We start from the raw sequence: 24,404 nt of genomic DNA on the forward strand, positions 1-24,404 counted from the left end.
TTTTCATTTTTTTTGACTCATTTCCCCTCCATTTTTCAAACATATAAGATCCAAAATTAATTTCAGCGTCTCCAATTATGTGTTCAAGTCTGCTGAAAATGTAAAAATCCAACAATGTTTGTTTTTACTGTTTTCAGCTGATAAAATCATTTTTGTAATTTAGAAGAAAATGTCCATTCCTAAAAATAAAAAGGAAAATAACCACGTTTTGATTATTGTTATATCACCCAAATAATAAAATTTAAGAAAATAAAATCACAGACATGATGGGAGAGACGAACACAAAGAAAATAAAGAAAACTAAACACTGAAAACAAAAAACAGCGAGTTTCATTATGTCGTCAGCTACAGAAAATAAATTCACCGTTATCGTCATTTAATTTATTACACGCTACACATTTCCACGATGTTCCAGAACTTTCAATGATTTTTACTAGTTCCAAGACTTTTCCAGGACCGTGGGAACCCCGTCCACAGGAAGTCAAACCGAGAAGAAGCACCGAGTGAAACCTGACACCAGTTTGAAAACTCATTTTGGCACGATGACATCAGAAGTAAACAAGAAAAAAATCCAAAATAAATTAACCCTGAAGAGTCAGAACCGGAGCTGCAGCGCCACCGACGCACGTCACATGACCATCGAATCAATAAATAAAAAACACCAAGAAGAAGAAGAAGAAGAACCGCCACCAGAAACTGTCCATCCTCAGCAGATTAAAGGGTCCGCCAAAAATCACAGAAGGAAACGGTAAAAAGAGACGGCAAGGATTTCACTCTGCTAACGGTTCAACCTGGTGGTCAGATGTGATTGGACGCTCAGAGTGCGGGGGGGCGGGGTTTGGAGACAAACTGATGTGATTTGAAGCGCCTCCCGCTGGGGTATCAATGTGGACGTATCGATGAAGACGTCCCGTCTGGCGTCCCTCACAGCTCCGTGTTGGGTCCTCGGCCGCCGCTCCGCCCCTCACACTCCCGGTGGAAGTCGCAGCCGTCCAGCAGGTGGCGGTACGTGGCCCGCACGTCCCGGTACAGAGGCGCGTCCTCGGTCTCCAGTCCCGGGAATCGAACTGGCGACTCGTTGATGAGCAGCTGCAGCCGTGGGCCTCGCTGGCAGTCGTACAGGACGAAGAGCAGGTTGGCGGCGTACGGGACAATACGACTGGTCCGGAAACTTCGACCTGGGAGACACAAAGACAGGTGAGAGATGCAAAGACAGGTGAGACACAAAGACAGGTGAGACACAAAGACAGGTGAGACACAAAGACAGGTAAGAGACACAAACACAGGTGAGACACAAAGACAGGTGAGAGACAAAGACAGGTGAGACACAAAGACAGGTGAGACACAAAGACAGGTAAGAGACAAAGAAGACAGGTGAGACACAAAGACAGGTGAGAGACAAAGACAGGTGAGAGAAGCAAAGACAGGTGAGACACAAAGACAGGTGAGAGACAAAGACAGGTGAGAGAAGCAAAGACAGGTGAGACACAAAGACAGGTGAGACACAAAGACAGGTGAGACACAAAGACAGGTGAGAGAAGCAAAGACAGGTGAGACACAAAGACAGGTGAGAGACAAAGACAGGTGAGACACAAAGACAGGTGAGACACAAAGACAGGTGAGAGAAGCAAAGACAGGTGAGAGAAGCAAAGACAGGTGAGACACAAAGACAGGTGAGAGACAAAGACAGGTGAGACACAAAGACAGGTGAGACACAAAGACAGGTGAGACACAAAGACAGGTGAGACACAAAGACAGGTGAGAGAAGCAAAGACAGGTGAGAGACTAAACTTTTCTAAATGTTAAAGGGTTTTTTTGTTCGTGTTAAACGTTGAATAAGCAAATGTTTTGTATTTTTTCTGGAAAAAGCACTTTAGGGTTAAAATGCTTTTTAAAAATCTTTTTTGATATTGGATCAGGCACTTTTTTAAAGAGCTCTTTAACATTTGGTCTTGTAATGTTGCGTAACGTGTTACAGATCAGTCGTCAGGGTGTAGGACGGGGCGGGGTGTAGGACGGGGGCGGGGCGTAGGATGGGGCGGGGCTTCGTACCGTGCTGTGCTTGGTAGTTGTCGGCGGTGGGCGGAGTCTGGTCTTTGTAGAGCCCCAGCAGGGAGAGGAGGGGGAGGAGCGTCTCGGCGTGACCCACCAGGATGGAGGCGGGCTCCGGTGGCGCGTCCGTGGACCTGATGGACACCGACAGTCGCCGCTTATCAATAAAGTTCATTCATTACGAGTTTTTCTCTGATATGACAGATAATTTCAGCCGGCGAGAAATAAACGAGCTCAGAGGAAGAATTCTGAGAGAAACGTTTTGAAAACCTTTTCTCAACCTGTTTAATAACACACGATGTGTCACATTTGGAGATTTTTGAAGAAAACATGAAACAGCATGAAAACATCTTCTCTTTAAAAATCCCCCCAAATCTTTAAGAATAACAGGATTTTTTTTTTCTTAATTTTTTTTTAAAAAGTCCAAAATCAAACATATTTCTTTAAATATCAGCAGTAAAATAAATGTAAAAATGCAGCTGTTTAAAGCTGTAGGCCCCTCCCCCACAGCCAGCGTCCCGTCAGGGGACGTCTTCGACACCTGAATCAAAGGCCTGGAAAAGTCCTGGAAATGTTTTGGTAAATGTTTGTGTGAGCCCTGAGAGTGGCTGCAGCCTGCTTGAATGGAGGAGGAGGAGTCGAGGAGGAGGAGCAGAGGAGCAGAGGAGCAGAGGAGGAGGTGATAATTGGTGACACCTGGTGAGAAGAAGCTCACAGAAGAGCTCACGAGGAGATTCAATCAGCAAGATCCAGGACCAGGAGGGACCAGGAGGGACCAAGAGGGACCAGGAGGGACACCTCGGTGGACTCCTGTTGCTGATCGACTCCTCAGGTCAGTCCTTCCTTCCAGAATTCTCCAGGTCAGTGTTATTTATCTACTGTCATCTTCCAGGACCTTAGAGCCTCATGGGACTTATTTCTTTGTGAAAATCAAACAAACAGACGACTTCCAGGACTTTTCCAGGACTTTTCGTCCAGTGAATAAGACCAAACATTCTCTGAAACGACCGTCGATACTCCGTCTTTTCTCATCTACTATGAAACAGCTTTCAAAATATATAACATTTACAAAAACAATGAAATCAGAACAGGATCAGAGCTCGATATTTCAATATAACTTAGGGACTGTTCTTCATTTATGGGGTCAGCTCATTTTTTAAGCTCTGGGGGGGCAAACAGCTTCAAATGGCTGGATTTTAAATTTAATTAACTGCCTGTTTTCATCTTTTAAAAGTTTCTTTTTTTCAATTTTTTCTTTGATTTTTAAACAAAAAAAAGATTTTTTTTTTCTCTAAAAGCACGTTTTCTTTAAACGTCAAACTAAGTTACACTTTTGACGGTCAAAAAAAGGTTTATGATTCAAAACTCCAGGATTTTTCCAAAACTTTTAGGGTATACTTTGGTTTTCAAAACTTTTCCAGGCCTGGAAATTACTATATGCAAATTCCATGACTTCACCGGGTTTGTCGTGGCCGTATGAACCCCAAATCAGCCACGTTATTTAAATACTGGCATCGACGCAGAGTTTCTCATCCAGAGCGTCCCCAAAGCGTCCTGTGATGTCACCGACCTGCGGGGACGTCCCGCCTTGTCCAGCGTCCTGAAGACGTGATGGAACAGAGGACAGCTGGACAGACTGCTGATCACATGACCGTGAGAACGCTTCCAGTACTGCTTCAGGTCACACTGGTACTCCAGCACCTGCACACACACACACAGACACACACACACACACACACACACACACACACACACAGAGACACAGACACGCACACACACACACACACACAGAGACACAGAGACGCGCACACACACACACAGAGACACAGACACACACACACACACACACACACACACACACACACACACACACACACACACACACACACACACACACACACAGAGACACAGAGACACAGAGACGCACACACACACACACACACACACACACACACACACACAGAGACACAGAGACACACACACACACACACACACACACACACAGAGACACAGAGACACACACACACACACACACACACACACACACACACACACACACACACAGACACAGAGACACACACACACACACACACACACACACACACACACACACACACACACACACACACAGAGACACAGAGACACAGAGACGCACACACACACACACACACACACACAGAGACACACAGACACACACACACACACACACACACACACACACACAGAGACACACACACACACACACACAGAGACACAGAGACGCACACACACACACACACACACAGAGACACAGAGACGCACACACACACACACACACACACACACACACACACACACACACACACACACACACACGCAGACACAGAGACACACACACACACACACACAGAGATACAGAGACACACGTGTGTGTGTGTGCGCGTGAGTGTGTGTGTGTCTCTGTGTGTGTGTGTGTCTCTGTGTGTGTGTGTGTGTGTGTGTGTGTGTGTGTGTGTGTGTGTGTGTGTGTGTGTCTGTGTGTGTGTGTGTGTGTGTGTGTGTGTGTGTGTGTGTCTGTGTCTGTGTGTGTGTGTGTGTGTCTCTGTGTCTGTGTGTGTGTGTGTGTGTGTGTCTCTGTGTCTGTGTGTGTGTGTGTGTGTGTGTGTGTGTGTGTGTGTGTGTGTGTGTGTGTGTGTGTGTGTGTGTGTGTGTGTGTCTGTGTCTCTGTGTGTGTGTGTGTGTGTGTGTGTGTGTGTGTGTGTGTGTACCTTTGCGTCGTCCTCGTCGAACAGGAAGCACCACGGAGAGTGACGCGATTTGATGGAGAGTTCGTACGAGCACAAGAAGAACGCCGCTTCAACCAGATCTGCAGGAGACACACAGACGGACAAAGACTCAGCGCTGGACATCTGTCCTGCAGGACATTCCTGAGCTGGACCAAGTGCACGTGTGCCGCATACGTGTACTTAAATTTGAGGTTTCGAAATCCTGCAAGGAAGTAAAGTCCGAACACAACCTAAAATCAGCACTGTGAGGACATTTCTGCAGTCTGAGGACATTTTCAGCACTGTGAGGACATTTCTGCAGTCTGAGGACATTTTCAGCACTGTGAGGACATTTCTGCAGTCTGAGGACATTTTCAGCACTCTGAGGACATTTCTGCAGTCTCAGGACATTTCCAGCACTCTGAGGACATTTTAACACTGGGGACATTTTCTACATTGTGGGGACATTTCTACATTGTCTCACCTGGTGTGAGGCGGTGGTAAGGAAGGCCCAGTCTCTCTGCCGTCCTCCTCCTCACTCTGTCCATCTCGTCCCCCTGTTTGAACTTGTCCACCTGCAGCAGCGCCGTGCGGTTGTTCTCCACGCCCTCCACGTAACCACGGCAATGCTCGAAAAACCGCATCAGCTCGTCGTCCACCTGGTGGCTGTACTGCACGTCTGAGGACACAGAGACACATCACCTGGTGGTCAGGTGGTCCACGATCGCCTGTGTCACGCCTCCGTGTCTCGCCTGCGTGTCTCGCCTGCGTGTCTCGCCTGCGTGTCTCGCCTGCGTGTCTCCCCTGCCTGTCTCTCCTCCATGTCTCGCCCGTGTCTCACCTGTGCGTCCCCAGTGCAGCTGCAGTCCCTCCTGAAACGCCTCCGTGCTGCTCACACAGCGATGTTTGGAGCTGCTCCTCATGCTGATCCTCCTCAGGTTGTCCTCCGACAGGAGGGACGGAAACAGGACGGACAGACGTCTCGCCAGCTGACGGAGGTCGTCCCTGCCCTTCTCCACCAGCTGACCTGAGGAGGACGAGGACACGGGGGACGACAAGGGGAAGGACGGGGAAATGTATTATTTACAATAATAATTTATTAATGTAACAGCATGATTATTGGCAGTATTTCGGCATTTATTATGTTATTTTATATTGTTAAATTATATTATGTTATATTATAGTATATGTGATGTTATATTACATTAGATTATATTATGTTATATGTTATATAATCATAGTATATTTGATGTTATATTAGATTATGTTATGTTATATGTTATATAATAACAGTGAATGTGATGTTATATTATGTTATATAATAACAGTATATGTGATGTTATAATATGTTATATAATAACAGTATATGTGATGTTATATTATGTTATATAATAACAGTATATGTGATGTTATAATATGTTATATGTTATATAATAACAGTATATGTGATGTTATATTATGTTATATAATAACAGTATATGTGATGTTATAATATGTTATATAATAACAGTGAATGTGATGTTATATTATGTTATATAATAACAGTATATGTGATGTTATATTATGTTATATAATAACAGTATATGTGATGTTATAATATGTTATATGTTATATAATAACAGTATATGTGATGTTATAATATGTTATATGTTATATAATAACAGTATATGTGATGTTATAATATGTTATATGTTATATAATAACAGTATATGTGATGTTATAATATGTTATATGTTATATAATAACAGTATATGTGATGTTATAATATGTTATATAATAACAGTATATGTGATGTTATATTATGTTATATAATAACAGTATATGTGATGTTATAATATGTTAGAGCAGTTAAACTGTCCCGCCGGTCCCTCCGGTGCTCACCGTCCATGTCCTCGGTGTACCACATTTCCCAGCGGCTCTGGATGTCCTGCAGCCAGCCGCCGGTCCCCCCGGTCCCCCCGGTGGCCTCCCTCCGGACCAGCTCGCTCAGTTTGTGGATCCTGCGGATGTTCTTGGCGGTCGGGTACCGGCTGCCGTGCCTGATGAGGGCGGTGAGGTGAACCGGGGAGCAGCGCTCGGTGGGCGGCGGTCTGAGCACCGAGCGGTTGACGGTCAGCGGGTCCCGGAGCAGCTGCCGGTTCACCTCCTCGTACCGGGTCTTCGTGCCGAAGTACCCGGCGATGCTGGGGACGTCCGGGCCCGGAGAGGAGCCGCGGAGGCGGGGGAGGAGCAGCAGGAGAGCCGCCAGCAGCCCGGCGGCGGAGGAGGACATGTTTACTGGGACAGCGGGACACCGGGACACCGGGACAGCCGGACAGCCGGACACCGGGACAGCGGGACAGCCGGACACCGGGACAGCGGGACACCGGGACAGCCGGACAGCGGGACACCGGGACAGCCGGACAGCCGGACACCGGGACAGCGGGACACCGGGACAGCGGGACACCGGGACACCGGGACAGCGGGACAGCGGGAGCGGCTCCGCTCTGTTGATGTTCCGGCTTCCTGTGACCTTTCACACCTCCGACGTCCCACAAAAACGCTTCCGGAGTTTTTAAATCCGGTAAAACTACAACAAATATATTCGACATACGAGTAGAAATACACGCAGGCGGTTACTGTGGTACTAATATTGCGTATGACGTCATCATACAGTACCGGAGTGACGTCATTTAACTTAAAAATCCCTGAAAACATTCGCGTCGAGTTTCCGTTAATCAAACAGCTTCCGTTTCACATGATCCAAAATAAAAGCCGAAACAAAAAAGAATCAACCCGTTCTTTATTTTCAAAATAAAAGCTGTTCTAAGCAGAAGCGTCATTTTTAACATCATGGATGTGTTTAGCTCTCTTCAGGGTTTAAAAAAAATCGGTAAACTATAAATGCAGCAAAGCACACCAAAGTGTGCAGGAAAACTAACTGTCCTTTTTCAGTGTGAAACGTGGACTCGTCAGACCACAGCACACTTCAGACTCCGTCAGTCCACCTCAGACCAGGAGAAAAAACAGGATCATTGTGCTGATTTTCAAAGAAGACGTGCATCTCTTCTTTAAACATCACCAAAACGTTTCCTTTTAAAAATCACAAAAAAACATGCAGGAAAATAAGAATCACCCAAATGTTTTCCTTAAAATTCGTCAAAAGTTTAAAGAAACAAAAATCACCAAAATATTTTCTTTACCAAAACAAATAATAAAACATTTTTATATAAGAAAAAATATTTCTCTGAAGATTCAAAAATTACTAACATTTTAAAAAGCAAAATTGCCAAAGTTTTCTTTAAAAATCTCTCAAACTCTGATATGGTATCAATGTGAACGGTCCTAGAGGACAGATGTCCCTGATGAAATGTGGACTGGTCAGAGCACTTTGTGTCAGTGCATCCATACACCTGGGCCAAGAGAAGTTTGTTTTTTGTGTGTATATATATATATAACTTCTAACAGCAGTAAATAAATGGATATTGCACAGTCGGTGTATCATTTCAGCAGGATAATACGGGAGAGCAAAGCCACTGCGTCCATGCACACCGCCGTCTTTAACGTATATTATAACAATACTGTCATTATGACTTCTTAGTGATGAGGAATCTGCTAAAAGCTGTTTATTTTACACAGACACACACTGTACACGCTGTGACACACAACTAAGAATGATTATTTCTCTACATGATATCAGCTGACAGGCAGGACGTCTCATACTTTGGTCTCATCTCTGTGCCGCTGAAGAGCCGGAGGAGGATCCCCCACACCCCCGACAGGGGACACAGCTGATAAGGTAGATTTATTTTTTAAACTTTGTTTGAAAAAATGACATTTGTCCCTGATCCTGCTTCATCTTTGGAGTTGAAGGCTGCGTTGATTAAAATCACCAGCTGGTTGTTTGGACATGTTGCTGCTGATGGCATCATCTCAGTGATTTTTTTGAATTGTGTCATAGAGGCTCCTAACAAGGTCCACCTGTCCAGTGCAGCAGCCTGATCCGGGATGCCAGGGCTAAAGACCCGAATGTCCCAAAATCACAGAAATGTCCTAAAATCCTACAAACGTCCTAAAGTCTGAGAACCATCCCAACATCTAAAAAACACCATAAAACCCCCTCGTGCCCATGCCTAGAACTGGCCTCGATGACGTTGCTGGACTTCAGGCATGGCGGCCACACATCCGTCTGGACTGGTCAGACTGGAAACCAGCTCTGGACTCGTTCTGCCGTTGTTTTCTGCCAAAGGTTGAGATCAGACTTTACTGATCCACATGGAAAAAAACAGGCATCAAGTAATGAATCAGTTCACTGATCCTGTAAACCGCTTTGGTTACTTTAGTCTGAAATACGAAGTAGAGTTCGTTCCCACCTGCTAGTTTCTGCTCAGTGAGTCGTTTTCCAGTAACACGCCACGGCGAACAGCAAAAAGCTCAACCCCCCCCCCAGGACAGATCCTCCCACTGCAGAGCCCAGGGGCCGGGACTGCAGCTCAGTCTGACCTGCAGAGACACAAACTGTCATTCACAGTGATGACGACAACAACAACAACAACAACCAACAACTACGAGCTGTCAAACTCCAACTATCCCTCAGCCTGTGACCTGCTCGGCTCGGCTCAGCTCAGCTCGGCTTTAGTGAGGCGGCGGTGTAAACCGCCACAGTGACTCAGCGGGATCCCTGCTACGGCCACAATAACTTTTCACATTCACTAATGGAAATTATTTGTATTCATAATTATTTATCATTTAAATTATTAACAAAAATGAAGCTGTTTTTATTTTTATTTCAAATAATAGAAATTATTTATTTATTTTATTATTAAAATAACAAAAATAAGACTGACATTAAAACACTAGGAGCATGACGTATATTACAACAGTAATATTGATATTTCCAATAAGAATCATTCCTGTTCATTTTTAAAATAATTATTTTATTTTTATAATGTCTGATAATAATGACAATAACTATTATTATTTATTAAAATAACAACAAAAACAACAACACTACACCTAACCTTTCCAATAATTACAATAACATTAATAATAATAATAATAATAATAATAAAAAATAGCTTATCCACTGTTGTTATTTTTTTTTAAAAAAAGATAATTTTTGCTTTTATCATTATTTAATAATGTTATTATCATTACTATCATTTTTCTTATTCTAAAGCATCATAGTACCACAAAACAAGTGTTTTTTAAAATCTGAAGTGGCTCACAGACTACATTCTTATCTAATGAACCGTTCAGCCCATAGGTTTTAAATACTCTGAATCTGCGTTTTATTTGGCAGATATGTGCACTAAAAGTGAAACTTTGTCCTGGAAGTATTTTGTCGTGTAGCGCTGAGGCCTACCGAGGCGCAGCAGCTGCGGCTGCCGGAGCCCTGCGTGCTCCACCATGCAGCTGATGTTGGGCGCTGTGTTCAGGGTCACTTCTAGCTGTGAGTGGATCTGGTAGCGCCAGGCCCCGCCGGGCATCTCTGTGATGACCGCACCTGCAGGGTCGGGGACGACGACTCCGTCCCTCAGCCAGGTCAGTCTGATGTGCCGGGGGTAGAAGTTGTAGGCACTGCAGACCAAAACGGCGGCGTCTCCGCTGTAGCCGGACCTCACCGATGCGAGCCTGGTGACAGGAGGCACTACGGGAGGAAACGCCGTCAGGGCGCCTGTTTTTACAACGTCCACGATGGACTCATCAATGCCGATATCGTCACATTTCACTGAGGAGGTAAAACTGCCTGTTTCCATCGTCAATTCATCTACCACTTAATCTCTTACTATTATTATTATTATTATTGTTGTTAATATGTCACTTATTAAATAAACTATGTAAACAAACAAACAAACAGGAAGCCCCAAAATGTTTATGGCAACATTCGTTGTAACCTCAGCACAAGGTAGACTTTCTCCAAATCTGTGGAAAGCTGGAGCGTTTCCTTCATCATTAGCTGATAATTAATCGTCTTTAGTTGGAAGGGTGCTTGCCAGGGACATTTCTAGGATCTGAGGACAGCTGGGGGCTCAGCCCAGACCTCTGTGAGGGGGTTCAGCGGGATCCTCCTTTCTGAGGAACAAGCACTGCTGTTTCACTAAACATTTATTGACTAGAGTCGGAAGAACTGTCTGTATTTTTGTTAAAAGTGGGGGAATCATAGTCAAGTAAAGTATGGACAGGTGATTAGATCCAGGTCTTTTTATCATTATTAGGGACTGTTGATTATTTATGGGGGGGTGCAAAAGGGGAGAGGCTTGTCATATAATTCTTAAGCAACAGGGAGGGACTTATATTTTGTTTATGGATTATGGGAGGGGTGTACAACTTTAAATGGATGGATTTTGTATTTATTTTTTCCTTTTTTAAATTTTGGCATTTTCTTTGTTAAAATTTTGGTGATTTTGCAAAACTTGGTGATTCTTCTTTTTCTTTAAAAATCTTGGAGATTTTATTTTTTCTTTAACATTTTTGGCCATTTTTTTCCCTTTGAAATAAAAATATAAAAATTTTCTTTAAAAAGTTTTGGTGATTACATTTTCTTTTTTTTTCTTTCTCATCTAAAATTTTAAAAAAACACCTTTTAACCCTTTATTACAGTGAGAAACAGTAAATACAGATGATCATATTTTCAAATATAGACTTTACATACCTGCTTTGCCCTGAATGTCTTTGTACACCAGAGCAGTTTGGATTTTGCAGAAGTAGTTCAGGTCGTGCCTCCTGACCTCCAGGTAGTGAGGGTCTTCATTTACAGTGTCTGCAAACTGTCGTCCATATTCTGTGAATCCGACCACCGTCTCTGTAGAGCTGTTGTAGAGCGCCTGCAGCCGGCCGTTGTATTGGTACTTAATGTAGTACTGCACCTCATACTGCAAGCCTTTCTCTATAAACTGGCACGTCTTCAGAATATGGAAGTATTTTCCATCTGCAGCCAACTCTGGAGTGAATAACAATAATGGTTAAAGATGTGGGGGGTGATATGAGTTACTGTTGAGGCATGTATGCTGAACTGTGTTTTTATCCAAAACTTTTTGATACACAAGCTCAGTTTTGTCCCTTTTTCCGCACTATAGCAGTAATACTCAAATGTACAATAAAAATAAAGAGATTGTCTCTGTGGACAGTTTTCTTCTTTCAGTCTCCATCAGGTGTCAGAGACATAAAACAGCATCAAAATAGAGCCAGAGGAGGATCCACCACACCCCCGACAGAGGACACAGCTGAGATACTAATGTCCTAAAATACTGCAAAATGTCCAAAAATCCTAGAAATGTTCCTAAAACCTGAAGGTGTCCTAAAATCCGAGAAACATCCTTAAATTCTTAAAACATCCTAAAATCTGAGAAATTTCCTAAAATCCTGAAAATGTCCTAAAACCAAGAAGTGTACTAAAATTCTAGAAATGTCCTCATATCCAAGAAGTGTCCTAAAGTCCTAGAAACATTTTAAAATCCTCAAATGTCCTAAAGTCTGAGAAATGTCCCAAAATCTGAGAAACGTCCTAAAATCCTGGAAACACTTTAAAATTGGAAATGTTTGGGCAAGTTGAGTCTACTTGCTTTTGTGACAACAGCAGCTTAAAGTGAGATTGTTAGCGGGGCAGGTGGAGCATTTAAGGGGACATAGCCCCTTCGTGTCCACGCCGCCTAGAGCCGTCCTCGTCTGTCTCACTGACACACTGTCTCACAGTTCCCTCTCAGAGGCTCTGTGAGGGAACTGCTCGTCAGGGCTGAAACCATAAACTGAAACTCTGAGATCACATTGTCTCTGACAGCCTGTCCTCCGTCCTCTGCTCTCTGAGGCCGTCTCCTGCTCTGACGGTCAGGTCTGATCAGTCTGAGCCTCTGAATCGCCCGTTTATTACCTGTTTGTTGCTGAAGTGGAAAGAGCAGAAGCAGGACATGAAGACGCAGATCCATGTTCAACCTGACAGAACAGGAACTGGGAGTTCAGCCAATCACAGCACAGCTTGGGGAAGAGTCAGCTGTTGATAGGGTGAAGTTTAATTCCTGAGGCGTCTGTACGTAGGCATGTTTTCTTTAAAAATCACCAAAATTAAGCCATTTATCACAGCCAGAAATATCAAATTCCCACATCATGTGGAAAAAACGATTCTGTTAGAAAAAAGACTAAATCTGAGCTGAGAATATTGATGTTTCATCAAAATTACTTTTTCTACCTCTCCTGTAAAATTTGGCAAAAAATGAAGCATTTGCATGAACTAAAAGTTTATTTTAAAAAAACAACTTTTAAAGAAAACAGATTAACACTCTTTCTGATTTTGTTTTTTCTTTAAAAATTTTGGGCCTATATTTTTTCATTTTTTGGCAGTTTTTAAAGAATAAAAATAGGCATTTTTTCTCTTTAACTTTTATTTCATCTTTTAAAGAAAACAGGCAGGTTTGGAAGGCATGTTTTCTTTAAAAAAATGTAAAGGATGTAAAAAGACAACCACATGGTGTTCGAGGAGGGAGACAAAGCAGAAATGGGAAAAAGTAAATTATTGATTGATTATTAACATTATTAACATCAAACCAATATTTCATTTTTTGAATATCACAGTTATCGTCAGTGCTGGGAAATCACATCAACCCTTCAAACCAAGCTGACATTTTCTAAAAAGGCCAAAGTGTGATTTTAAATGACACTTTGAGATCTGGTGTCAGACTCAGGGTCCATTGTGTTCACTGAAACAGTCGATGTAATTATTTCTCACGGAGATCTTGTAAGGGCAAAACCAGCCAACAAAAGAACTCCGCTTATAAGAAAACTTAATATGCTTCCTACCGACAGAAATCCTTCTGTAATTCTGTGTTGTTCTCTTTGTTAGTTGCTTCTGGAGCTCGTCATAAAGAGTTTCACTCCCTGTCCTGTTTATGATTATGATTTGAAAAATGAATGCTACAGTGGTCATTTTGTTAAACGGCGTTTTATTGAAGAATGGGTTAGAAGCCAAAACTAAGAACACATAAGCAACATTGTGACACAGTGAATTTGCAGCTCAGCTCCTACAATAAGTCTAAAATACACTGTGGAAACTAAATAGTTACATTCAGACTGTTCAGGTCCAAAAATGCTCCATTGAAACCCATTCAAACTGACATTTTTGATCCCACAGCCATCAGAGCAGAAAAACAGGACTTGTATTATTTCTGGGTGTCATTCTGGGCTTTTGACTCTGAATTTGTCATTTTGACTATTTTCCACCTGATGAGGTCATTTTGACCATATTTGGCATATGGAGGAAATACATGCTATTTCCACTAGGTGACCTGTCACAGTCAATGTAGCTGCTGATCACTGACAGATCCCAGACTGTCAGCAGCTACACTCACACACTGAGGAGGAGGAGACTGAGGATATATATATTTTTTAAATCTAAAAACATAGTGGCATCATGACAAAAACCTGAAATTTAAAGGGTTAAAATTCTCAAAATTAATGAATCTTTGATATTTATGATCAGGACTGATGTTGGTTTAAAAAGTTAAATCAAAAAAGTAGAAAATCATATTAACGTATATCATTTTTAAAGCTTGATTTTGAAAAGTGCGTTTTGTGTGGAGAGCGATACGAGTTTGAATACCTGACACAGCACAAAAAATAACGTATGAAAATTAATGTTGCTGCTAATTATTGACATATCCCAGGCTGTGATCATTAAAAAAACCCCAACTTCTTAGGATGTAGTAAATTAAAAATAATTGAGTTTTTTTTCCAAATAAAACACAGTGGCATCATGACAAAAACCTGACATTTAAATCTATAAATAAGTAAATAACTAAGTCTGAATATTCATGAATATTTGATATTTATGAAAGTAGGAAATCATATCAATGTATAATATTTTTAAAGCTACTATATATATGTATAAATATGTGTGTGTGTGTGTGTGTGTGTGTGTGTGTGTGTGTGTGTATATACAGTGTATATATATATATATGTCTCAAAATGATACGGAAGTCCCATACATCACTCACTGTCAGTCTGGGACCCAGCAACCCTGTGGTACACAGCCCGCCAGCAGTCAGCCAGCCAATATCGGGAGTTTTTGGCTGAAAGGATAAAGAGGATGAGCCCCAAAGCGAAACAGATGAGTCCCAGAGACAGACAGACCCACGCTGCTGCAGAACCCGCCGGCCTCTGAGGCGGTGCTGGTAGGGAAAAAAACAGAGTGACGCAGAAATGTTTAGAAAAACCTAGACGATGAAGCTCAGCTGCAGGAATCGAACCATCCGGAACCTGAAGCTTTCTGTAATACCCTTTCTATGTCTTGAAAACCAGAACATTTTGGATTTTGTATCCAGGATTTTTTGAATTTTTCAAAATCCTACAAACATGCATGGCGCTCCTGCAACTGGCCCCTGGCCTCCTATCATTTTCCAAAAGTGGCCCCGAAGCAAAGTAGGTTGAATGTCCCTACTTTTAGATCTGATGATGTCATTCTGCCTTATAATTTGCTTTGCGCCTCTGTTTAGGGGAGCGAGTAGCATATTTTTGGGAAGACAGCCTTCCAGGATAGTGGCCAGTCACTCCACGGAGCCTTTTTTCATACTGTCGAGGCTTGAGAAGTCTGAGCCATCGGTACATCAGTGTGACATCGAAAATATGTTGACTACCCTAAAAATACGAGTCATTGCAAGACAAAAACACATTCGGTTGTGCAGACAAATACTGGCTGCTCTGTTCTTTTTCTATCGTGTTATTACTATATTTTCAGAAGAAGCACAGTGAATTCGTCAAAAAAGCCACATTTCTGAATGTTTAGGCAGTGCCTTTTTTAATGCGTCTGTTCAGCGAGCTGCTTATATTGTAGGCTACATGTCCCTGCATGTGAATTTGGACCTCCGCAGTCCAGTTCACCTGAATCTTACCCCATGTGGTGCTGGCAGGGCGGCTCAGAGCCTGATGCTGCACGCTGCAGTCCAGCACATCGTCTGTGCGTGGACGAAAAGACAGACTGGCCAGCTGGCTGACGGTCCCGTCCGTCTCAGGGTAGAGGTTGCTGAGAGCTGCACCGTCTGTCACCTCAGCACCGTTTCTGGTCCACGTGACATTGATGAAAGGGGGGTAAAAGTGACGGATGTAACAGTAGAGGGTGTTCTCCTCCCCCTGCTCTGCCTCCTCCCTGGGATACACCAGCAGTGTCGGGGCTTTTGGAAAGACAAGGACATGGTTTGTTAGGGGCATAACTCAATTGTGTTCCAAAAATGGGCGCTGTATTTATCAAGATAGGACAGCACTCCTGACTGTGACACATCTCTGACCCAACTTTTAGGACTTCAGAAACGTGTGAAATGACTCCAATCTGCTGGATCAGTATGGGTATCACAGGAATCCTTTCGGTCTAAAGGACCAGAGGAACCTTTTAGGAACTTTATTTTACTTTTTGTTATTTTTTTATGCTTCTCTGATTTTATGATTTTAGGACATCAGTGTCTCAGCTGTGTCCTCTGTCGGGGGTGTGGGGGATCCTCCTCTGGCCCTTTTTTTGATTAACAAGCTCTATTTTGATGCTGTTTTATGTCTCTGACACTTTATAGAGACTAAAAGGACAAAAACAGTCACAGTGTCAATCACTTTATTTTTGTTGTCAATTAAAAAATGGCTGGGGGACCACCAGGGGCCCTATTGGGGGCCAGATGTGGCCCGTGAGCTGAAAGTTGAGTATCGCTGCTTTAGAGGTATGCAGGTCTCAGGAACCCCTCAGTAGGCAGTTCCTCTCAGGGAGCTACGGTAATTGTTTGGTCGGAAAACGCTTTAAACGTGTTGTCCCGGAGACCCACGCTGACTAAACTAAACTCTGTCTTCGGTCTTTACCTTTTTCTTCAGTGGGACTCTTGTCGATCTGCACAGCTTTAGCGAGATAGAATTTACAGACTCTCTCCTTGCTAATCAGAGCCAGCGTGTAAAATCCAGAGAAAAAGACACTTTCAAGCTCCTCGAGCAGCGGCGCCGTCCAAATGGCTCGTCTTTCCTTGAAGTCAGCATATCCAAGCTGGTCTCCATCCCAGTGTAACTGCACCTGACCAGCACCAGACCCAGAGCAGCCATAAAACATCGTTCCTTCATGGTGAGCTGGAGCAGGAAAACACAAAAACAGACAGTCAGTTTAGTTCTTTGCTTCACACTTATATTTCATTTATACACATGAATTGATTATTGAATGGCCACACCCAGTACAGGTCCAGAGTCCAGAGGGGGGCCCTCTGACACATTGGGCCCACCTACACATTTACCTGCAAAATGTCACTCAAATTAACTCAAACAGACCAGAAAGAGATACAAAAAGACCACAAAAAGACTCAAAATTACCGCAAAGAAATGAAAAGAAACTACAGAGACAAGACACTCAAAATGTCCCAAAAAAACAGTCAAAACAGCCACAGATGAAAAAAAAAGAAACACAACCACAAAGACGCTCACTGACTACAAAGAGACCACAACTTAAAGAGGCTTAACATCTATAGAGTCTCTGCGTCTTGCTGGATAGGAGAGGTGGTTGGGGTCCTCTGCATGCCTGTGTCCAGGGACCACTGTCTCCTGAGACATATGAAGGACAAAACCATCAGAGGAAGCTTTACCTGCATGTGCTGTGTGGAAGAGGTGACCCACAACCAGTAACACCAGTGAAGAGTCCATTTGGTCCAGTTTAGAAACGACACAGTCTGAAAGTGAAACTAAACCGGTTCATGAGTGTCAAAGTAGGAACAACCAGATGTGTAACATGCAACATATCTTTCAAAATAAAAGCCTTTGTGGTTATGAGTAAATGAAATAAGATCTGAAAAAGTTAAATCACGTTTTGAAAGAGTAAACAATGTTTTATCAAAACTGAAAAATAGGATTCAAACATCCGATTGTCTAAAATAATTCATTCACTCTCACAGTGTAACGCCCGCAGACTTTTGCTTTGCAGACACTCCAGACAGATTTAACCCTTCCAAGTATGCTTGTCCAACCCAACACTTCAGTTTCAGTGAGCTCGTGTGACTGAGATTTTGTTGTGTTTTTCATCGCACTTCGGTGGTACTTAGTGGATACTTTATACTGAAACATGACAAAAATACAGCTGCAGCCTGTTAACTATTATAATTATTTTTCACTGAGGCTGAGATCTTCATTGTGTTTGTGGTGCTGTTGAGTGGAGTCCGTTTTACTGATGGTGTTTCTGATTTTCTGTGTGAGTCAACAGGACGTGATAGTGGGCAGCGTTAAAAACGCTGGTGTGTCTCTGAGGTGTGTAATGTTGTGACATGTGAGGATATTTATGGAGGTGAAGTCTCTGGTGTTTGAAGAGGAGAAACCCGGCTCGTAAACTCGTTTGTCTCACATTTAAAAACATAATATTTTAATAATAAATATAATAATAAAATATAGATATCATACTAATATCAGTTTGACGCGTGTTGCTGAAGGTTTGACCGCGTGTTTGATTTCCAGATCAAATCTGCTGCAGACAGAAAGGTTTCTGTGATATGAGGAAGCCTCAGACTGTAAATGAAAAATAACAGTATAATCACCTCTCTTCTGTTAATTCTTTGTTTCTACTGATTTAAATTCACACAGCAAACTTGTGAGAAGGAAAGTTAAAACTGTCCCTGAAACAAAACTTTTCTGCAGCTGAATCACGAGTAAAACACTGAGAGAACCTTTTCAGAATCAGAATAAAGCAGAAATAGGGAACTTTATTGCATGTAAAAGTATATGTGTAATATTATACTAATGTATAACAGGTAATGTTGTGTTAGAAAATAAATGACCAGACTGTTCTTACAAGTTCAGCTGCAATGATTAGCTGATTCATCGCAGCACAACGGTCCATCAGTCAGTTGACAGAGGAATAACTGCTGACTATTCTGATGAAAATTTAGAGGTTTTTTTCCCGAGAGTTTTGAAGTTTTGTGATAATTTACATATTTATTTATTTGATTTCTAAAAAAAAATATTTTTAAAAAATCTTTGCAGGATTTTTTTCTTTTTTAACATAATGTTTGGGGTGTTTTTTTTCTTTTTTTAAAAAAGTAACTTTTTGGATGTTTCTATTTTTTAATGATTTGAGATGTTTTATTGTTTTTTTCTATTTAATAATTTTGAGTTTTTTTGAGGTGTTTCTAAAAATTTTCTTTAAACAATTTTGGGTCTTTCGTGTGTTTTTTCACATTATTTATTTATTTATTTATTTTGCATTGAGTACTTCTACTCTGAATACTTTTAAGTTATTTTTCCTGATTGTACGCACTTACTTTTACTTAAGAAAGATTTTTAATGCAGGACTTTTACTTGTGACAGAGTATTTTCACGGGTTGGTATTAGTACTCTGTGTATACTGTGTACTGTGTACTTCTTCCACCGCCGCTGATGTGTGTATTTTCCCCTGAAGGTGGAGTTGTAGTTTGTCTGAGTGACCACCAGAGGGCAGTGATTCATGCTGATGTCTGTCTGTGAACAGGAAGCAGAGCGAGCGTCCTCCAAACAGACACAAAGACAAAGTGAAGTCATTTATTGATTATTTATCATAATTCACATCAGGGCTTCGAAACTTCCACCGAATGCTGAGTTCAGACTCGTTAGTTTGACTTTACAGCTGAGAGTTTGAGTGGCTGCAGACCGAAGATCGACTTTTCTCAACAAGCGTTAATTATTTTAATGTTTTATTTGTCATTTTTACTCCAAACTGTGCACTCAGTTATCAGCATGCTATCAGACTCTTTGTGTCTGTTTGTGAAGATGACGTGACGTCACAGAGAAGACAAACCGTCAGCTGAGGCTCTGCTGGACGTTGGTCCCGCAGACCTAAAGAGGACGGATCTTCATACTGATGGTCTTCAGCGAGTAGTTGAAACCCTTCCAACTTTTCCACTCCACTCCGACTGCATAGATGGTGTCGTCTGCCCCCCCAGCGATAAACCCCGTTGGGATTTGTATGGTGACACCTGTTGTACCAGAACGCCCCCAGATATTTTCTGGCACAGTGTAAGCTCTCGTCAGAGTCCTGGTCTTTGTCGAAGGTGGAGAAGTTCTGTCTGTTTTGAAAAGCCAGAGAGTCTCCTGCAGAAACGCAGCACAGACCGCAGTGTTTAACGCTGACGATGACCCTGCTGACACGACCATGACTACGAAGACTCTGCCCCTGAGTGTCTTATTTTTATTATTATATTTTTTATTATTTAAGAATGTCTTATTTTTTATTTAAAAAATGTTTTAAAATGTCTTATTTTTTTGTTTTTTATATTATTTAAAAATATAAAGAGGGAAGCTCTGGACCATTGATAGTTGTCATCATAGGGGTCTTGTGAGCTACACTGGTCCCTCCCCTAGGCGGATTGGTGCAGCATCTGCAGTAATGTGGACTCTGCATCAATATGTCGTGGTGAAGAGGGAGCTGAGCCGAAAGGCGAAGCTCTCGATTTACCGGTCAATCTTCGTTCCTACCCTCACCCATGGTCATGAGCTTTGGGTAGTGACCGAAAGAACAAGATTGCGGGTACAAGCGGCCGAGATGAGCTTCCTCCGTAGGGTGGCTGGGCTCTCCCTTAGAGATAGGGTGCGAAGCTCGGTCATCCGGGAGGAGCTCGGAGTAGAGCCGCTGCTCCTCCGCATTGAGAAGAGCCAGATGAGGTGGCTCGGGCATCTAATTAGGATGCCTCCAGGACGACTCCCTGGTGAGGTGTTCAGGGCACGTCCCAACAGTAGGAGGCCCCGGGGAAGACCTAGGACACGCTGGAAAGACTACGTCTCCCAGCTGGCCATTAACGCCTCGGGATCCCCCGGAAGAGCTGGACGAAGTGGCCGGGGAGAGGGAAGTCTGGGCTTCCCTGCTTAGGCTGCTGCCCCCACGACCCGACCCCGGATAAGCGGAAGAAAATGGATGGGTGGATATTTAAAAAATGTTCTCGTGGATGACTGTGCAGCAGCAGCAGCTGCGTCTGTCACCAAAGCACAAACCTGTTGGAGGCTCTGAAGGAGGACTTTTGGTCCGCCTCAAGAAAGTTCATGCAACCTTTGAGTCTGAAGACTCGAAGGGACTCTTGTTCATATCTCTGGTGGCAAAAAAAGTGTCCATGAAAGAGGACAGCAGGTCTAAGCTGAGCAGAATCAAGTTTAGGGTGCAGGAAACCCAAAATGCGACGTCCTCATGTGAGCATCAGAGGGGGTAAACTCACCAGCTCCCCCGTCAATGAATCCAGACACATTCAGTCTGTAACCGTCAGATTCAGTGCCGACGGAGAACGAGGAGTAACGAGCGAACGCTTCTTTTCCGTCAAAGTCCTCCATCTGGACCAGCAGCTCGTTCGCCCTTATGGTCAGGTGATGGAGAACCTCGAGACCTGAAAACAGACATGCAAACATGTAGAAGTCAGCCGTGCGTCTCATGAGGTCGCAGCTGTTGGTTCGGTGTCTTTCTCAACGAGCCAGTACTCTCCGGCAGCGTTACCGAAGCCCGTCCTGTACTGACTCCAGGGCCTGTAGAAGTTCAGCGAGCCGTCTATCCTCCTCTGGAACACCTGGACACAAAGACGATATCTGACAGCTCAGCTTTACGGAGAAATTCAAAATGAGACGCACACATCTGTTAGTGGATCCAAGAGATCCGCACACCATGTTCACTCGTCACCTCACGCTGCTGCCGCCGTCTTCCCACTTCAGGATACGTTAAAGAAAAACAGAAAGCAACAGCTGAGTTTTGGGAGGACATGGAGTCTCATGGTGACGCCCTTCCTGTCCATCATTCCATCTTCCTCATCTTATTGGGGGTTTGGGTCTCGGAGGCCACAGGCTGAGCAAAGTCCCCCAGACATCCTGCTGGACCCCGAGGCGTCCCCAGACCAGATGAGAGCTAAAATCGTCTGTCCTCCTTGAAGCGGCCTCGAGGTTTGCAGACTGACCTGAAGAACCCTTCTGCGTCTCTCGTGTCTTGTTTTGTCCAGATGTCAATATTTAAAAGCCGCTCGGCAGTGACTTCAAGTCCACTGTCCTCCCGAGCGCCATACTCCTTTTGTCCTCTGGGGACATTCTGACCCCGCCCTGTTTTGACTGCTGTTTAAAGCATATTGTATTAATTGTCAATCAATCCTGCGTTACACCTTCAGTCTTACGTGAGTCCGACCCATTACCACACATTTTCCCTTCGTCTTGGAATTTAGGGCCCAAAGACCTTATTTACAGAAGTATAAAAAACATATTCTGATGGGAAAAGATTTAATTTGGGGTCAGGTTGACCCCAGGACAACACAAGGGTAAAGTGAAAACTCACCGTCCATCGTCCTCCTTGAGAATCCATGTCACAGAACACCTACACGCAAACACACACTCAGTCAGAGTCGTCACACACAAGTTATAACACCCGAAAACATAATAAATGTCCCACAAACACAAGAGCAGTCGCCTACGACAAACGTCATAAGAAATGTCTTTGTATAGATGTCTTTTCTGGACATCACATAGATGTTGTTTCTGCATGACATGTCTTTTCTGGACGTCATATAGATGTCTTTTCTGGACATCTTATGGATGTCTTTTTTGGACATTTGCAGGAAGTTGCATATTTCGCTTGCAGCAGGCAACTGTTATTCCGTTTGTGGGATTATGACATAAAAGCTGCATATTTGTATTAGTTTTGTGGTTCATCAGGTTTGCGTGTTACAGTCGTATCTGTGTTTGTCTTCATGTCTTCGCACTTTAATCCTCTACAGGTCAACCTGAGTCCCAGAGACGACGGCGAGTACCTGGACGGCAGACGTGGCTCCGATGGGATAGATGGTGTACACCACGCTGGGTCGGCAGTTGTCATGGCGATGGATGTCGTTGCAGTCAGCGGGGAGGGCGGGGTCCGTGCTGGTCACCAGAATGGCGCTGGTGGACAGCAGAGCCAGGACCAGGAGGACGACTGATACCAGCTGGAAGACAGAGGTGACGTCACAGGTTTGGAGACATGCCAGAAAAAAAAGTACACACACAGACACACACACACACACACACACACACACACACACACACACACACACACATACACACACACACACAGACACACACACACATACATAACACACACACACAGACACACACACAGACACACACACAGACACAGACAGACACACACACAGACAGACACACAGACACAGACAGACAGACAGACAGACACAGACAGACAGACAGACAGACACAGACAGACAGACAGACAGACACAGACAGACAGACAGACAGACACAGACAGACAGACAGACAGACAGACAGACACACAGACACAGACAGACAGACACACAGACACAGACAGACAGACAGACAGACAGACAGACAGACACAGACAGACAGACAGACACAGACAGACAGACAGACAGACAGACACACAGACACAGACAGACAGACACACAGACACACAGACACACAGACACACAGACACAGACAGACAGACAGACAGACAGACAGACAGACAGACAGGTGTGTGAGTCTCACCTTCATGGCTGCAGCTGTGAGGAGTCTGATGATTTCAGCGTCTCTGATTTATTTCTAAATGACTGAATTTCTGCTGTTTCACAATAATCAAACAGTGTGTGTGTGTGTGTGTGTGTGTGTGTGTGTTTGTGTGTTTATTTTGGACTCAGAGGAAAGCTCCCATTGATCCAGAGCTCTGCACTTCGATCTCCGCAGGCCGACCTGTTTTTGGTCGATGGAAGAAGTCAACGATACACGAACAAAATGTACCTTGTTTTTGCTCGGATCCACAATTTGTTGTAATTATTTTTAGTTTAGCTTTTCTCAGAGAAAACGTAACGAGTGATCGAGACGCTGACTGAGGTCAGAAAAATGCGTCAGAAGGTGTCAGAGTGCTAAAATATGAAAATATACAAGTTAATTAATTAAAAAATAATTGACAGCTATCTTTTTTAATTGTGTCATTTCTGATGCAAAAACAATAAAAAACAACATTTTTTCAGCTTCTCATATAAACTGCCTGTATGAGGAATTTCTGCTTTTATTTTATATTTATATTTTATATATTTTATATTATATTTTATTATATATTTTTATTTTATTTATATTTTAAATTATTTTGAAATATTACATTTGGGTACTGAAAAGTTTTAACAGAACGTCAATTTCTCTTCTTCTTTCAGCTGTTGTCCCGTCTTTTTGGACTCTTTGCACTCGGCACTAAAGCTGCCCTTATATGGTGTTTAGGGGGCGTCACCTGTGCTGACAGGTGACTGATGGTCACTGAGCTCAGCTGCTCAGAGCACCTTTGATTTGCTGCATCTGGAGTCGACTTCTGATATTTTCTCTCAGCAGAAAATGAACGTTTAAGTGAATGTTGCAGCATGAGGTGAGAGGAAAATGCAAATCCACAAATATAAGCTGGATGTGTTTGTGTATTTGCAGCTGCGTTTTATATTTGCAAAAATATTTTGGTGAGTTTTCAATTCTTATGTTTTTGTTTTTCATTCACAGAGTGCACATTAAAACACAGATTGTTGATCAGTTCACACAAATTATACCATATACAAATCGCATGTCTGGCTCATGACGTCAGATATTTATTGATTCTGTAAGTGAACGGTCAGCTGCGTTTTCCTCTCAGTGTTTTTGTTTTTACGTCATCTGTGAGATCATCTCTGCAAAAAA

The 24,404-nt window shown here is 43.0% G+C and overlaps 3 protein-coding genes, 1 long non-coding RNA gene and 1 pseudogene across 10 annotated transcripts; 1 reads left to right on the top strand and 4 right to left on the bottom strand.

Moving 5' to 3' along the window:
• minpp1b (multiple inositol-polyphosphate phosphatase 1b) lies at nt 1–7,212 on the bottom strand. Of its 3 annotated transcripts, XM_088070178.1 has the most exons (7): nt 6,678–7,211; nt 5,638–5,823; nt 5,281–5,475; nt 4,800–4,897; nt 3,623–3,753; nt 2,053–2,186; nt 1–1,178 (listed from the first exon to the last, which is right to left on the bottom strand). In XM_088070178.1, the coding sequence occupies exons 1-7, from the start codon at nt 7,066–7,068 to the stop codon at nt 925–927; spliced, it is 1,389 nt and encodes a 462-aa protein (XP_087926304.1). In that variant the 5' UTR covers nt 7,069–7,211; the 3' UTR covers nt 1–924. The 3 variants fall into 3 exon arrangements, with proteins under 3 accessions (XP_087926304.1, XP_087926306.1, XP_087926305.1); XM_088070180.1 differs by lacking the exon at nt 3,623–3,753 and having other exon boundaries at nt 6,678–7,212; XM_088070179.1 differs by lacking the exon at nt 3,623–3,753 and having other exon boundaries at nt 4,800–5,019; nt 6,678–7,212.
• Nucleotides 2,825–23,662, top strand: LOC148186265 (uncharacterized). Its single transcript, XR_015775011.1, has 3 exons — nt 2,825–2,884; nt 22,478–22,706; nt 23,387–23,662. It is a non-coding gene; the product is annotated as an uncharacterized LOC148186265 (long non-coding RNA).
• Nucleotides 8,377–13,260, bottom strand: LOC121939687 (H-2 class II histocompatibility antigen, E-S beta chain-like). 4 transcript variants are annotated; one of them, XM_088070192.1, is made up of 5 exons: nt 12,646–13,260; nt 11,431–11,718; nt 10,141–10,506; nt 9,149–9,278; nt 8,377–9,041 (listed from the first exon to the last, which is right to left on the bottom strand). In XM_088070192.1, exons 1-4 carry the CDS (start codon nt 12,698–12,700, stop codon nt 9,163–9,165), a joined length of 825 nt encoding a protein of 274 aa, XP_087926318.1. In that variant the 5' UTR covers nt 12,701–13,260; the 3' UTR covers nt 8,377–9,041; nt 9,149–9,162. The 4 variants fall into 4 exon arrangements, with proteins under 4 accessions (XP_087926318.1, XP_087926317.1, XP_087926319.1 ...); XM_088070191.1 differs by having other exon boundaries at nt 8,377–9,015; nt 12,646–13,249; XM_088070193.1 differs by having other exon boundaries at nt 8,377–9,015; nt 10,141–10,452; nt 12,646–13,243.
• On the bottom strand, nt 13,692–18,693 carry LOC121937711 (H-2 class II histocompatibility antigen, A-U alpha chain-like). The gene is made up of 4 exons (XM_088070195.1): nt 17,366–18,693; nt 16,602–16,859; nt 15,656–15,934; nt 13,692–14,935 (listed from the first exon to the last, which is right to left on the bottom strand). The coding sequence occupies exons 1-4, from the start codon at nt 17,421–17,423 to the stop codon at nt 14,754–14,756; spliced, it is 777 nt and encodes a 258-aa protein (XP_087926321.1). The 5' UTR covers nt 17,424–18,693; the 3' UTR covers nt 13,692–14,753.
• On the bottom strand, nt 19,270–23,322 carry LOC121964505 (microfibril-associated glycoprotein 4-like; annotated as a pseudogene). Its single transcript, XR_015775010.1, has 6 exons — nt 23,238–23,322; nt 22,511–22,681; nt 22,039–22,077; nt 21,193–21,289; nt 20,948–21,112; nt 19,270–19,832 (listed from the first exon to the last, which is right to left on the bottom strand). The product of XR_015775010.1 is annotated as a microfibril-associated glycoprotein 4-like (transcript).
• Nucleotides 23,663–24,404: the final 742 nt, after the last annotated feature.

This window comes from Plectropomus leopardus, chromosome 19, assembly GCF_026936395.1.
Source record: "Plectropomus leopardus strain MGB_pleo_1.0 chromosome 19, ASM2693639v1, whole genome shotgun sequence".
Taxonomy (NCBI): Eukaryota; Metazoa; Chordata; class Actinopteri; order Perciformes; family Serranidae; genus Plectropomus; species Plectropomus leopardus.

Excerpts from the sequence above, each read along its gene's own strand:
- LOC121939687 (XM_088070192.1), bottom strand. The coding sequence starts at position 12,700 with ATGGATCTGCGTCTTCATGTCCTGCTTCTGCTCTTTCCACTTCAGCAA. Across the intron at positions 10,507-11,430 it reads AGACATTCAGGGCAAAGCAG|TGAAATGTGACGATATCGGC; the intron begins GTATGTAAAGTC and ends TTACCTCCTCAG. Across the intron at positions 9,279-10,140 it reads GCCGCAGCTGCTGCGCCTCG|GTCAGACTGAGCTGCAGTCC; the intron begins GTAGGCCTCAGC and ends GTGTCTCTGCAG.
- LOC121937711 (XM_088070195.1), bottom strand. The coding sequence starts at position 17,423 with ATGGACTCTTCACTGGTGTTACTGGTTGTGGGTCACCTCTTCCACACA. Across the intron at positions 15,935-16,601 it reads GAGTCCCACTGAAGAAAAAG|CCCCGACACTGCTGGTGTAT; the intron begins GTAAAGACCGAA and ends TCTTTCCAAAAG. Across the intron at positions 14,936-15,655 it reads CCCTGCCAGCACCACATGGG|CACCGCCTCAGAGGCCGGCG; the intron begins GTAAGATTCAGG and ends TTTCCCTACCAG.
- minpp1b (XM_088070178.1), bottom strand. The coding sequence starts at position 7,068 with ATGTCCTCCTCCGCCGCCGGGCTGCTGGCGGCTCTCCTGCTGCTCCTC. Across the intron at positions 5,824-6,677 it reads GTACACCGAGGACATGGACG|GTCAGCTGGTGGAGAAGGGC; the intron begins GTGAGCACCGGA and ends CGTCCTCCTCAG. Across the intron at positions 3,754-4,799 it reads TCGACGAGGACGACGCAAAG|GTGCTGGAGTACCAGTGTGA; the intron begins GTACACACACAC and ends GTGTGTGTGCAG.